We start from the raw sequence: 15,933 nt of genomic DNA, 5'->3' as shown, positions 1-15,933 counted from the left end.
TAGTAAATTCTCAACATACATCAGCTGGTTCTGCGACTGCTATTATCATTTCTGAGTCTTAAGTCTTGCCCAAGGTCACAGCTAACAAATGGAAGACCCACGACTCCTGACAAGTGATGTTCTCTAACCACTACACACCAGTTTTTTCAGCAGGATCTCACTATATGTCACTTGGTGGTAGTGAGTAGGGGGCTTAAAACTGTGTAGGCAATGTCCCTGAAATGCAACCTAACGAGCACATACCAAGGGGTGAGCATGAGATGGGAAAAGCAGACCTACAGTTCTTTGGCCAGCCTGTTTCAAGAAGTCTCTATTGGGCTTCCCTGGTGGCACAGTGGTTGAGAGTCCGCCTGCCGATGCAGGGGACACGGGTTCGTGCCCCCGTCTGGGAAGATCCCACATACTGTGGAGCGGCTGGGCCCATGAGCCATGGCCGCTGAGCCTGCCTGTCCGGAGCCTGTGCTCCGCAACGGAAGAGGCCACAGCAGTGAGAGGCCCGCGTACCGCTAAAAAAAAAAAAGAAGTCTCTATTAAGAGCCTCTCATTATGCTATGGCAAAATTAAGGGATTTGGGCAATTTTAACAACATACAACTTCTGACTTGGGCACTGACTCTAACCTAAGGTCTGCCTCCTCTATACTGCCACTCTTGCTGGGGCAAAAAACTCTCTCCTACACCTTCACTTTAGCTGCAAGAGTGATTTGAAGTAGTTTACAAAGGTGCAGCAGTGTACAACTCTGCAGCCACATCCATTCAAGCATTTATTGTGTACCTACTGTGTGTCAGGAACTGTGCTGAATACAATAAATAATATTAACAAAGTTGTGGTGGTTAATTTTATGTGTCCACTTGACTGGGCCCCAGGGTGCCTAGATTAAATATAATTTCTGGATGTATCTGTGGGGGTGTCTCTGGATGACATTAGCATTAAATCAGTGGACTGAATAAATGCCCTCTCCAATGTGGGTGGCATCATCCAATCCATTGATGACCTGAATAGACCAAGAGGTGAATGAAGGGAGAATTAACTCTCTGCCTGACTGGTGAGCTGGGACCTTGGTCTTCTCCTGGTTCTCAGGCTTTTGGGCTCAGACGGGGACTTATATATCAGCTCCCCTGATTCTCAGGCCTTCAGCCTCAGATTGGAACCACACCACCAGCCTTTCTGGGCCTCCAGCTTGTGGACTGCAGATTGTGGAACTTCTCAGTGTCCATAACTGAGTGAGCCAATTCCTTATAATCTCTCTCTCTCCTCTCTCTCTCTCTCTCTATATATATATCCTGTTGGTTCTGTTTCTCCGGAGAACTCTGACTAATACAAAGGTCCAATAAGTGGACACAGTACCTAGCAAGAGAAGACACTAAAAAACTCAGGAAAAAAGACATAGGCCCAAGAACTCCAGTCAGAAGAACAAAGAGAAAGAAAGAAGAAAGAAAACGGAAAAAGCCATACGCACTCCTCTTTGTATATTACCCAGGTTTTAATGAAAAGATGCAATACTGATCATTTTTCTTTGTTCAACATTAATAAAAGTAGCTTTGTTTATATATGTGGCAAGATGCAATAGCTCTTATCAACAGGCTGAACAAAACAATTTTAGAATTTAAAATCCTGTTATTATCTGTTAAATTGTGTTTAAATTATGTCCCAGAAAGCTTATATTAACACTGAAAGCATGATGAATCATAAGGGTTTTTTTTAATTTTATTTTATTTTTTTATACAGCAGATTCTTATTAATCTCTTTTATATGTATTACTGTATACATATCAATCCCAATCTCCCAATTCATACCACCACCACCACCCTCCCCCAACTTTCCCCCCTTGCTGTCCATACTTTCGTTCTGTACATCTGTGTCTCTATTTCTGCCTTGCAAACTGGTTCATCTGTACCATTTTTCTAGATTCCACATACATGCGTTAATATACACTATTTGATTTTCTCTTTCTGACTTACTTCACTCTGTATGACAGGCTCTAGATCCATCCACATCTCTGCAAATGGCACAATTTCATTCCCTTTTATGGCTGAGTAATATTCCACGGTATATATGTACCACATCTTCTTTATCCATTCGTCTGTTGATGGGCATTTAGGTTGTTTCCATGACCTGGCTACTGTAAATAGTGCTACAGTGAACATTGCGGTGCATGTGTATTTTTGAATTATGGTTTTCTCTGGGTATATGCCCAGTAGTGGGATTGCTGGATCATATGGTAATTCTATTTTTAGTTTTTTAAGGAACCTCCATACAGTTCTCCATAGTGGCTGCATCAATTTACATTCCCACCAACAGTGCAAGAGGGTTCCCTTTTCTACACACCCTCTCCAGCATTTGTTGTTTGTAGATTTTCTGATGAGGCCCATTCTAACTGGTATGAGGTGATACCTCATTGTAGTTTTGATTTGCATTTCTCTAATAATTAGTGATGTTGAGCAGCTTTTCATGTGCCTCTTGGCCATCTGTATGTCTTCTTTGGAGAAATGTCTATTTAGGTCTTCTGCCCAGTTTTTGATTGTGTTCTTTGTTTTTTCAATATTGAGCTGCATGAGCTGTTTATATATTTTGGAGATTAATCCTTTGTCCGTTGCTTCGTTTGCAAATATTTTCTCCCATTCTGAGAGTTGTCTTTTTGTCTTGTTTATACTTTCCTTTGCTGCGCAAAAGCTTTTAAGTTTCATTAGGTCCCATTTGTTTATTTTTGTTTTTATTTCCGTTACTCTGAGAGGTGGGTCAAAAAATATCTTGCCACAGTTTATGTCAAAGAGTGTTCTTCCTATGTTTTCCTCTTAGAGTTTTATAGTGTCTGGTCTTACATTTAGGTTTTTAATCCATTTGGACTTTATTTTTGTGTATGGTAATAGGGAATGTTCTAATTTCATTCTTTTACATGTAGCTGTCCAGTTTTCCCAGCACCACTTATTGAAGAGACTATCTTTTCTCCATTGTATATCCTTGCCTCCTTTGTCATAGATAAGTTGACCACAGGTGCATGGGTTTATCTCTAGGCTTTCTATCCTGCTCCATTGATCTATAATTCTGTTGGGTTTTTTTTTGTTTTTTTTTTTTGTTTTTTAGTTTCTGCTTTAGAACAAAGTGAATCAGCCATACATATACATCTGTTCCCACATCCCTTCCCTCTTGCGTCTCCCTCCCTCCCACCCTCCCTATCCCACCCCTCCAGGCGGTCACAAAGCACCGAGTTAATCTCCCTGTGATATGCGGCTGCTTCCCACTATCTATCTACCTTACATTTGGTACTGTATATATGTCCATGTCTCTCTTTCGCTTTGTCACAGCTTACCCTTCCCCCTCCCCATATCCTCAAGTCCATTCTCAAGTATGTCTGTGTCTTTATTCCTGTTTTATCCCTAGGTTCTTCATGACATTTTTTTTTCTTAAATTCCATATATATGTGTTAGCATACGGTATTTGTCTTTCTCTTTCTGACTTACTTCACTCTGTATGACAGACTCTAGGTCTATCCACCTCATTACAAATAGCTCAGTTTTGTTTCTTTTTATGGCTGAGTAATATTCCATTGTATATATGTGCCACATCTTCTTTATCCATTCATCTGTTGATGGACATTTAGGTTGGTTCCATGCCCTGGCTATTGGAAATAGTGCTGGAATGAACATTGGGGTACATGTCTCTTTTTGAATTAAGGTTTTCTCAGGGTATATGCCCAGTAGTGGGATTCCTGGGTCGTATGGTAGTTCTATTTTTAGATTTTTAAGGAAACTCCATACTGTTTTCCATAGTGGTTGTATCAATTTACATTCCCAAAAATAATGTAGGAGGGTCCCCTTTTCACCACACCCTTTCCAGCATTTATTGTTTCTAGCTTTTTGATACTGGCCATTCTAACTGGCGTGAGGTGATACCTCATTGTAGTTTTGATTTGCATTTCTCTAAAAATTAGTGATGTTGTGCATCTTTTCCTGAGTCTCTTGGCCATCTGTATGTCTTCCTTGGTGAAATGTCTATTTAGGTTTTCCGCCCATTTTTTAACTGGATTGTTGATTTTTTTTTTTTTTTTGATATTGACCTCCATGAGCTGTTTGGATATTTTGGAGATTAATCCTTTGTCTGTTGTTTCATTTGCAAATATTTTCTCCCATTCTGACAGTTGTCTTTTCATTTTGTTTATAGCTTCCTTTGCTGTGCAAAAGCTTTTAAGTTTCATTCGGTCCCATTTGTTTATTTTGTTTTTATTTCCATTATTCTAGGAGGTGGGTCAGAAAAGATCTTGCTGTGGTTTATGTCAAAGAGTGCTTTTCCTATGTTTTCCTCTAAAAGTTTTAAAGTGCCTCATCTTACATTTCAGTCTTTAATCCATTTTGAGTTTATTTTTCTGTCTGGTGTTAGGGAGTATTCTAATTTCATTCTTTTACATGTAGCTGTCCAGTTTTCCCAGCACAACTTATTGAAGAGACTACCTTTTCTCCATTGTATATCCTTGCCTCCTTTGTCATAGATTAGTTGACCACAGGTGCATGGGTTTATCTCTGGGCATTCTATCCTGTACCATTATTGATCTATATTTCTGTTTTTGTGCCAGTACCATACCGTCTTAATTACTGTAGCTTTGTAGTATAGTTTGAAGTCAGGGAGCCTGATTCCTCCACCTCCATTTTTCTTTCTCAAGATTGCTTTGGCTATTCGAGGTCTTTTGTGTTTGCATACAAACTGTAAGATTTTTTGTTCTAATTCTGTGAAGCATGCCACTGGTAGTTTGATAGGGATTGCACTGAATCTGTAGATTGCTTTGAGTAATATAGTCATTTTCACAATATTGATTCTTCCAATCCAAGAACATGGTATATTTCTCCAACTGTTTATGTCATCTTTAATTTCTTTCATTAGTGTTTTATAGTTTTCTAAGTACAAGTCTTCCACCTCTTTAGGCAGGTTTATTCCTAGGTATTTTATTCTTTTTGTTGCAATGGTAAATCAGAGTGTTTCCTTAATTTCTCATTCTGAGTTTTCATTGTTGATGTATAGGAATGCCAAAGATTTCTGTGCATTAATTTTGCATACTGCAACCTTATGGTGTATGATCCTTTTAATGTGTTGCTGGATTCTGTTTGCTAGTATTTTGTTGAGGATTTTTGCATCTATATTCATCAGTGATAGTGGTCTTTAATTTTCTTTTTTTGTAGTATCTTTGTCTGGTTTTGGTATCAGGGTGATCATGGCCTCATAGAATGGGTTTGGGAGTGTTCCTTCCTCTGAAATTTTTTGGAAGAGTTTGAGAAGGATGGGTGTTAGCTCTTCTCTAAATGTTGGATAGAATTCACCTGTGAAGCCTTCTGGTCCTGGACTTTTGTTTGTTGGAAGATTTTTAATCCCAGTTTCAATTTCATTACTTGTGATTGGTCTGTTCATATTTTCTATTTCTTGTTTGTTCAGTCTTGGAAGGTTATACCTTTCTAAGAATTTGTCCATTTCTTCCAGGTTGCCCATTTTATTGGCATAGAGTTGCCTGTAGTAGTCTCTTATGATGCTTTGTATTTCTGTGGTGTCCGTTGTAACTTCTCCTTTTTCATTTCTAATTTTATTGATTTGAGTCCTCTCCCTCTTTTTCTTGATGAGTCTGGCTAAAGGTTCATCAAATTTGTTTATCTTCTCAAAGAACCAACTTTTAGTTTTATTGATCTTTGCTAGTGTTTTCTTTGTTTCTATTTCATTTATTTCTGCTCTGATCTTTATGATTTCTTTCTTCTACTAACTTTGGGTTTTGTTTGTTCTTTCTCTAGTTCCTTTAGTGTAAGGTTAGATTGTTTATTTGAGATTTTTCTTGTTTTTTTTTTTTTTTTTTTTTTTTTTTGCGGTACGCGGGCCTCTCACTGTTGTGGCCTCTCCCGTTGCGGAGCACAGACTCTGGACGCGCAGGCTCAACGGCCATGGCTCACAGGCCCAGCCGCTCCGCGGCATGTGGGATCTTCCCGGACCGGGGCACGAACCCGTGTCCCCTGCATCGGCAGGCGGGCTCTCAACCACTGCGCCACCAGGGAAGCCCCCTAAGATTTTTCTTGTTTCTTGAGGTAGGACTGTATTGCTATAAACTTCCCTCTTAGAACTGCTTTTGCTGCATCCCATAGGTTTTGGATCATCGTGTTTTCATTGTCATTTGTCTCTAGGTATTTTTTGATTTCCTCTTTGATTTCTTCAGTGATTTCCTTATTTAGTAACATATTGTTTAGCCACTATGTGTTTGTGGTTTTTATGCTTTTTTGCCTGTAACTGATTTCTAATCTCAAAGCGTTGTGGTCTGAAAATATGCTCAATATGATTTTAATTTTCTTAAATTTACCGAGGCTCGATCTGTGACCCAAGATGTGATCTATCCTGGAGAATGTTCAGTGTGCACTTGAGAAGAAAGTGTAATCTGCTGTTTTTGGATGGAATGGCCTATAAATATCAATGAAATCTATCTGGTCTATTGTGTCATTTAAAGCTTGTGTTTCCTTATTAATTCTCTGTCTGGACATTGGTGTAAGTGAGGTGTTAAACTCCCCCACTATGACTGTGTTACTGTCGATTTCCTCTTTTATAGCTGTTAGCAGTTGCCTTATGTACTGAGATTTATAACTGTTATATCTTCTTCTTGGATTGATCCCTACTACAATTATGTAGTATCCTTCCTTGTCTCTTGTAAAATTCTTTATTTTAAAGTCTATTTTACCTGATATGAGTATTGCTACTCCAGCTTTCTTTTGATTTCCATTTGCATGGAACATCTTTTTCCATCCCCTCACTTTCAGTCTGTATATATCCCTAGGTCTGAAGTGGGTCTCTTGTAGACAGCATATATATGGCTCTTGTTTTGGTAGCCACTCAGCAAGCCTGTGTCTTTTGGTTGGAGCATTTAATCCATTCACGTTTAAGGTAATTATCGATATGTATGTTCCTATTACCATTTTCTTAATTGGTATGGATTTGTTTTTGTAGTTCCTTCTCTTCTCTTGTGTTTCCCACTTAGAGAACTTCCTTTAGCATTTGGTGTAGAGCTGGTTTGGTGGTGCTGAATTCTCTTAGCTTTTGCTTGTCTGTAAAGCTTTTGATTTCTCCAATGAATCTGAATGAGATCCTTGCTGGGCAGAGTAATCTTGGTTGTAGGTTCTTCCCTTTCAACATGTTAAATATATCGTGCCACTCCCTTCTGGCTTGTAGAGTTTCTGCTGAGAAATCACCTGTTAACCTTATGGGAGTCCCTTTGTATGTTATTTGTCATTTTTCCCTTGTTGCTTTTAATAATTTTTCTTTGTCTTCAATTTTTGTTAGTTTGATTACTATGTGTCTTGGCATGTTTCTCCTTGGCTTTATCCTGCCTGGGACTCTCTGCATTTCCTGGACTTGGGTGGCTATTTCCACGTTAGGGAAGTTTTCCACTATAATCTCTTCAAATATTTTCTCAGGTCCTTTCTCTCTCTCTTCTCCTTCTGCGACCGCTATAATGTGAATGTTGGTGCATTTCATGTTGTCCCAGAGATCTCTTAGGCTGTATTCATTTATTTTCATTTTTTTCTCTTTATTCTGTTCCATGGCAGTGAATTCCACCATTCTGTCTTCCAGGTCATTTATCCATTCTTCTGCTTCAGTTATTCTGTCACTGATTCCTTCTATTGTATTTTTCATTTCAGTTACTGTCTTGTTCATCTCATTTGTTTGTTCTTTAATTCTTCTAGCTCTTTGTTAAACATTTCCTGCATCTTCTCAATCTTTGCCTCTATTCTTTTTCCAAGGTCCAGGATCATCTTCACTATCATTATTCTGAATTCTTTTTCTGGAAGGTTGCCTATCTCCACTTCATTTAGTTGTTTTTCTGGAATTTTATCTTGTTCCTTCATCTGGTACATAGTTCTCTGCCTTTTCATTTTGTCTGTCTTTCTGTGAATGTGGTTTTCATCCACAGGCTGCAGGATTGTAGTTCTTGCTTCTGCTGTCTGCCCTCTGGTGGATGAGGCTATCTAAGAGGCTTGTGCAAGCTTCCTGATGGGAGGGACTGGTGGTGGGTAGAGCTGGGTGTTGCTCTGGTGGGCAAAGCTCAGTAAAACTTTAATCTGATTGTCTGCTGATGGGTGGGGCTGAGTTCCCTCCCTGTTGGTTGTTTGGCCTGAGGTGACCCAGCACTGGAGGCTACAGGCTCTTTGGTGGGGCAAATGGCAGACTTTGGGAGGGCTCATGCCAAGGAGTACTTCCCAGAACTTCTGCTGCCAGTGTCCTTGTCCTCACAGTGAGCCACAGCCACCCCCTGCCTCTGCAGGAGACGCTCCAACGCTAGCAGGTAGGTCTGGTTCAGTCTCCTGTGGGGTCACTGCTCCTTCCCCCTGGGTCCTGGTACACACACTACTTTGTGTGTGCCCTCCAAGAGTGGAGTCTCTGTTTCTCCCAGTCCTGTAGAAGTCCTGCAATCAAATCCCACTAGCCTTCAAAGTCTGATTCTCTGGGAATTTCTCCTCCCATTGCTAGACCCCCAGGTTGGGAAGCCTGATGTGGGGCTCAGAACCTTCACTCCAGTGGGTGGACTTCTGTGGTATAAGTGTTCTCCAGTTTGTGAGTCACCCACATTGTGGTTATGGGATTTGATTTTATTGTGATTGCACCCCTCCTACCATCTCATTGTGGCTTCTCCTTTGTCTTTGGACATGGGGTATCTTTTTTGGTGAGTTACAGTGTCTTCCTGTCGATGACTGTTCAGCAGTTAGTTGTGATTCATGTGTTCTCACAGGAGGGAGTGAGCAAACGTCCTTTTACTCCCCCATCTTGAACCAATCTCCTCATAAGCAAGGTTTTTAAATGAATCGAAAGATACTGCTAAATCATCTGGCAGAGGAGTGTTTAATGGGCATGTGAGGTCTTTGTTCTTAAACTGGCATGAACCTAAGTCTAACTTGAACAGATTTATAAGCTTGTAAGAAGGTAGAGGAGTCAAAGGAAGGTTCACTCAGCAGCAAGATCAAATCACACTATAAGCCCTTAGGCAGTTTGCTCCTACAAGGCAAGCAACTTGTCTTTAAACATCCTTATATCCCTAGCACCTAGCCTAGTGCCTAGCACAAAGTAAGCACTGGATAAATGTCTACCGATCTAAACTCCTAACTTTTATTTTCTTTTCTTGCTTGGCCGCAAGGTAAGAATACAAGGGATTCCAGACAGATCATGAGAAGATTCTCTAGCTGGTCAAAAGGTCAAAAAGGCTTCATAATATTAGAGTTGCAGGGAAAGACCGTCAAAGAATGAACAGCAGAATCATAAAGACAAATATCAATATGAAATGAAAATTTTAAACTTCTTTTATCAGAAAATATAAACATAATGAACATTAAAATGACACTAGGATAACTTTTTTAAAATACAGAACTCTTTTTTTGTAATCTATATAAACTAAAAGTAACCATCTCTAAGGTAAATACTATTAAGTGATTTAGTACTTAAAAGAGAAATTGAAACACCTATGTGTTTGTACAACAGAATATTTCTAGAAGGAAGTATAAGAATTAACAGATGTTGCCTCTGAGAAGAGCAACTGGTATTCTAGAATGGAAGGAAGACATTTTTTCATTATATTATATATCTTATAAAATGTTTCAGTTGTTTACTATGGGCATATATCACTCTCCTAAAAAATGTATCAAAATGGTACCTACATCATAGGTTCTCATGAGAGTTTATGAGTTATGTAAACTTATATATATACAAAATATTTAGAATAGTCAATGGATATAAAATGCTCAGCACAGTAAGCAATATTATAAGGACACAAATAGTATATTATATATAGTGTATACACATGTCTTTCCAAATCAACACAAGGGAAAAAGAAAATACTAAAAATGGACAAAGAATATGAAATGTTAATTCACAAAAAAATGGTCAATAAGTTTATGGCACATTTCCAAGTTCCTTAGTAATCAAATGCAAATAAAAAAGCTTTTTCCCTTTCAGATTTATATAATTTTAAAGGACTGACAAAATCCACTACCAAGAGGTTGAAAGGAGACAAGCAGCCTGATAAATTGCTCTTAGTGAGAATGTTAATCTGTACATGAACATCTCATTGGCCCAACAATTCCACGTCAAAGAATTTAACCTAAGGAAATATAAGACAGTTGGAAGAAGGGAACAGCCCCAGTTTTCCCCATACAGGATGCCTGAAACACCAACAAAAACCTGCAATCTTTGTGGCATGAAGAACCAAAGCCACTGGAAAGTGAGAGAGAAAATCCCAGAAAGGAGAGAGGGAGCACAGTGTCCCAGATTCTGTGGCTGACCTCTGAACCAAGCACTCATGAGGCACACTCCAAATAGCCCAGCTAAGACTAAAAGAAATGATATTTGTGTTTCTATCCCCAACGGGAAAGACAGAGTCTGCAGTGTAAGTTCAACCAATTTAACTGTTTTAAAAATGACAATACTCAGAGGAACATAATTCAAACACTCAAAAACATATCGTTCACAATGTGTAGGTTATATTCAAAATAAATATGAAAAAACACATGAAAATATAATGCATTCTCAAATGAAAAGGCAGTCAACAGAGATGATCCCTAAGATGTCCCAGATGTTGAAATTGGCAAAGGTTTTTAAAGCAGCAATATCTATGCTCAAGGAAAATATTCTTGTAATGAATGAAAAGACAGGAAATCTCAGATAAATAGAAACTATAAATTCTTAATAAAATATCTGAAATTAAATATTCACTGGATGGGCAGAATGGAGATAACAGAAGAAAGGATTAGTGACCCTTGAGATAGGTCAATAAAACTTTTATAACGTGAAGAATAGGAAGAAGTAAAAGTTCTTGAGGGCTTGGTATACACCATCTACACCAACACCTTCTTTTAAGGAAAGAAGTCCACCTTAGTTACTATCATTTTTGAGAAGGTTTAGGGAGAAGGAGGGCAGTCAGACATACAGAAACATGCCTGAAGTTATAGGGTTACTAGAAGTAACTGACTATCCTATGCTTTTATTCCTGATCTGTTCCCTTTCCTACCTTTAAAATCCAAAATGATGGGTACAGTTAGAATAAGATTATGAGTTTAAAGAATTCTAGTTCCTTCTTTGTCTCATCTCAAATCCTTAATAAGGGACCATCTTGTGAACAATATTCTGAAGCCAGATTATAACTTAATCACGGAAAATAAACAAAAAAAAGAATTGAAGGAATTCCCTGGCGGTCCAGTTGTTAGGACTCTGTGCTTTCACTGTCTAGGGCACGGGTTCAATCCCTGGTCAGGGAACTAAGATCCCTTAAGCCAGGTGGCCCAGCCCCAAAAAAAAAAAAAAAAGAAGAATTGAATGTAACACATTTCACTTCCATTCCTTTTGTTTTTTTAAACAACAAAATCACAACTAAAACAGCATTTGAAAAGCAAAGATATTCACACTCTTGGTTTGAGGTTCCCCTTTCTAGTCCATCTCTAACCCTGATCTACCCTGAGGTACCAAATCAGTCATGTTCTTTGGCCTAAAAAGACGAGACAGCAGCAAATAAGAATGGAAGGGAGATAGACTAGAAGAGAAGGAAATGGGAAAAAAAGGCCAACATTTTAAATAAGTGGCTCTACTGCAATCTGTACTTTATTTCCTTTCAGTGACAATTATACCTTACATTTGAGTAGAACTTTAATATATTTTTCAAGGCATTTTCACATTCTATTAGAGCCAGTCTGCCCCCATAATTCAAGAAAAGAAACATGGAAGGTACAAATAAGAGCGCTTCATCTGACAAAAAAGAATCGGTGGGCTGTGAACCCAAATTTCTTGTGGGTTCAAGGTGTTTTAATAAGCTTTTTAATTTGAAAAATGTGGAATTACAAAATATGACAAATGTAAAAATTTTGAAAAGAGGTTTGATTTCCTTACCTGAAATTGACATGCACATTTCAAACCATCTCCATCTTCTTTACAGACTCCTCCATATTTACACGATGATTCATCACAAACCCTTATATCAGATTCCCTCACATTTAATTCTGTAAAAGAGGAAACATTGTTTCATATATATCTGTCTTTTTTATCCAAAGGTACATATATAAATAAAAGAAAAAATCCTTACACCTCATTCACAAGTATAATAAGACACAACATACAAAAAACAAGTTCTATAGGACACAAAATGTTCAAGATTCCCCAAAGAGAGTCCTACATAATAATATGCCTAAAAGTACATAAAAGAAAATAAAAATAAAACTCAGAATTTCATATAATTCCCAAAGATAAATCCAAAGAATCTTTATATTTTGCCTGCCAAGAGCTTAAGACAGTCTTCTTACTATTGTCTTAACGTTTTAGATTATTTTTCTAGTGTTTAAGTTACTTTTAAGGATAAAAAATAATAACTAAAAAGAATCTTGATTCTTCTGGTACCCAAAATAAGTTTTGGATGATCATTATTCACTCTAGAACAAATAAACAGTTTTAATTACAAATGAATTATGAAGTAAGCTTGAATCTCATACAATAGGTACATATGGAGCATTTACATGCAAAGAAAGATTCAAAATCTTTCTAAACTTAAATTTTTTAAATGACTGATTTAATTTTTCTACCACAGGAAGCAGAGCCTATCAATAATACTAGTATTCTGTGGTCATTCTGTGCCTGTTCCAAAACTGTCAGTCTTATTCTGGAACTATCAAAATAATCTCTCCAGGAAACCTAATAAACTGCTTCCAGGTTAATGCTAAGTAAAGCAGCCAATCACATGGAATTGGGTGAAAACCACTACAAAGACAATTTTCATATCCTCCCCACTGGGAATGACAGCTATAACAACAAATGCACTTACACAAACAGTAAACAAATGCTTGCTTAAAAACTCATCCCAGTGTAGAGGTGAACTCATGAGTCTGGGAGCAGAGAGGCCTAAGTTAGCTTCTGACCCTATGGCTCAATAGCTGAGAGACTCTGGAAAGAGCACAAGATCTCATGCAGCTCTAGATGGAGACAAGGTCTTGGCAAACAGATCTCAGCGAGCTTTTCTCCAGCAATCCTTCATCCCTGGTTGTTTTCTACTTCTAGACTTCAAATCAGGACTCGGTGGACTGAGTCAAGGAGGTTCTACTTCTCTATCTAGTGACATCTGTCCTGGTTGACCATCATTTCCTCTCTCTGTCCCAAGTGTCCTCAGTGCTCTGCAATGTGTCTCAGGTCTCCTCCTCCTAGCTGACCCTCCAACGAGCTGGCAGTCAAGTACCTAAATAAACAAGGAGTTGATAGTCACAGTACTTATTTGAGAAACCACTCTGCACCAAGCACTGTACTAAAGTAAGCATATGTCTATGTAACTATTGGTTAAAAATTTTTTTTCTTCTTTTCCTTAAATGGATCTCAAGTGCACACAATTGGATTGCTCTAAAGTTCAAGCATACGTGTAAAATTAAAAAAAAAAAAAGATGAGTAGAAATGAAAAGTACAGGAAACTAATGCAGCTGTTTTGTTGCTCTCTCTCTCACTATTCAAGGCACAAATGACCATCTTTCTAGTCTTTCATCCTGGCTCTGGAGGCTTTATGTTCTTGGTTTTCCTCATCTCCCACTTTTTGCTTGTTCCTCCCTTCCCCGCTTAACCTCTTACATTAGCTCCTGAGGCTCTATCTTAAGTGTGGGGGTTGCTTTTTTCAATCTGCCTACATTCCTACTGGGAACCTGCACAAGGTCAGGGTTCCAGTTACTGTCTAATGTACATTTTAAAACCCAAGGCAGATAACTATACATTAATAAAGAACTGCTCTGGAAAAGAAGATAAGAATGCATAATATCTTTGCTCAACCACAGGCTTCATCAATTTAAGGGACCATAGAAATAAAAACAATTGCACAATTTGAGAAATAAAATTGAGTGTATTTCTCTTATTTCTTTTCTTTGTAGCCTTAAAGTTCACACTGGGTTCCAATACAATCACACATACCAAACAAGAATAAAGTTTTTATTTTGTCCATGGGTCAAGATCATGCTCTGAGTTAAGACTTGCTATCCTGGCTTGAGATTCTTTTTTGAGTTGCAATGTTTTGCCTGTTGCATTTTAAAAGCTCAACGGGATTGCAATCTAGAGCCTAAACCCTCCCTGCCATTAAGATTCTCACATCTCTGTGAGAGTTGTTCAGGCATCTGTTTGCATGAGGGATGAAGGAACATTTTTAGAGAATAATCATCCTTACTAAAGTGAGGCAGAAAAGCTCAGCCTGATAAACAAAACCTTGGTTGGAAAGGAGGAGTGATCCCAAGCACAGTGTGGTATCTCATCCAGACTGCCCCAAAGGGTCATCATGACGGAGACAAAGAGGCTAACAATGAGAAACTAAAGAATGTCTTTCACTAAAAACTCTGAAGCACCCAAACAATCCCACTCCTGGGCATATACCTGGAGAAAACCATAATTCAAAAAGATACATGCACCCCAATGTTCACTGCAGCACTATTTGCAATAGCCAGGACATGGAAGCAACCTAAATGTCCATCAACAGAGAAATGGAAAAAGAAGACGTGGTACATATATACAATGGAATATTACTCAGCCATAAAAAAGAACAGAAATAATGCCATTTGCAGCAACATGGGTGGACCTAGAGATTGTCATACTGAGTGAAGTAAGTCAGACACAGAAAGACAAACATCATATGATATCGCTTATATGTGGTATCTAAAAAAAAAAGGGTACAAATGAACTTATTTACAAAACAGAAGTAGAGTCACGAATGTAGAAAACAAACATGGTTACCAGGGGATGGGGGGAGGGATAAATTGGGAGATTGGGATTGACATATACACACTACTATATATAAAATAGACAACTAATAAGAACCTGTTGTATATAGCACAGGGAACTCTACTCAATACTCTCGTAAGGGCCTATATGGGAAAAGAATGTAAAAAAAAAAAGTGGATACATGTATAACTGATTCACTTTGCTGTACACCTGAAACTAACACAACATTGTAAATCAACTATACTTCAATAAAAATTAAAAACAAAAACAAACCAAAAAAAGCTCTGAGGCAACAAGACACAAAGAGCTCCACTTTGATACCCACATGACAAGATATAAGAGGGGTAGAAAAGGGGCTAGGACACCTCACCATCCCCGGCGCAGCACACCTGGGCAGGCCAGCACAAAGCCAAGGAGATAGTGGTGTCAGGCTCCAAGGTACACCTCTGATACCTAGGAGGAGGTACCAATGCGCAACTTCAGGGGCAGCTAACATCACAAGAAAAACAAGACATGCTGTGTGGCAGCGGCCAGAATACATTAGTGAGCCTACATGGTACACCCTTGAGTAACTCCAAAAATAAACTTGGCAAGGAGGCATTCTGTGGGGGCTAGAGGTCCTACATTAACAGGTAAGGGTGAAAAGTCATGAAATTCTGATTATACTGGTTACTTGTCATGTTTTATTTTACACCTATCTTGCTATCAAATCCATGCTATTTTCATGTGTGTTAATGTGGTAAATGTGATTACGTAGTTAGTTGATCAGGAAGCAATTATGTATCTCCTATGTATCTAATATTATGCAAAGAATTTGGGATACACGGGAAAGAACATAACAGGGAGCTTATGATCTTGCTAACATATGGAACAATAAGTGATTAATTCAATATAAATATAGTCTATAATAAGGGGGAAATTGTGTTGTACAGACTATGTTTGCTCTAGGAGTTTTAATAAGTAGGAAATAAAAATGGATTTGAAGTATAGGGCGCAGTGTCAATGATGGCAAGACTTTGCACTGACCTTGAAAAATTAGTAAGACTTTTTCTGATTATAAAACTAATATAGATAGGATCATTACACAAAATTTAGAAATGGCATTGTTTTAATTGCCCACAACATGTGGTAATATTAAAAGAGAGAGAAAAGAATGTTCTTATCTATGAACAACGTTAAGTGAAAGCAGAGACACAAATAATTTAAT

General features: G+C 38.2%; 1 protein-coding gene across 1 annotated transcript in view; it reads right to left on the bottom strand.

The window, feature by feature from the left end:
* The window catches only part of TMEFF1 (transmembrane protein with EGF like and two follistatin like domains 1), a 94,991-nt gene that overhangs the window by 56,924 nt on the left and 22,134 nt on the right, over positions 1-15,933 (bottom strand). Inside the window, exon 2 of the mRNA XM_060101083.1 lies at positions 11,883-11,992. Coding sequence (XP_059957066.1) covers positions 11,883-11,992 — 110 coding nt within the window. The remainder of the gene's footprint in view (positions 1-11,882; positions 11,993-15,933) is intronic.

Source organism: Mesoplodon densirostris, chromosome 6, assembly GCF_025265405.1.
Source record: "Mesoplodon densirostris isolate mMesDen1 chromosome 6, mMesDen1 primary haplotype, whole genome shotgun sequence".
NCBI lineage: Eukaryota > Metazoa > Chordata > Mammalia > Artiodactyla > Ziphiidae > Mesoplodon > Mesoplodon densirostris.
Note: the sequence above shows the minus strand (reverse complement) of the source record. Positions and strands in the feature narration are given on the sequence as shown.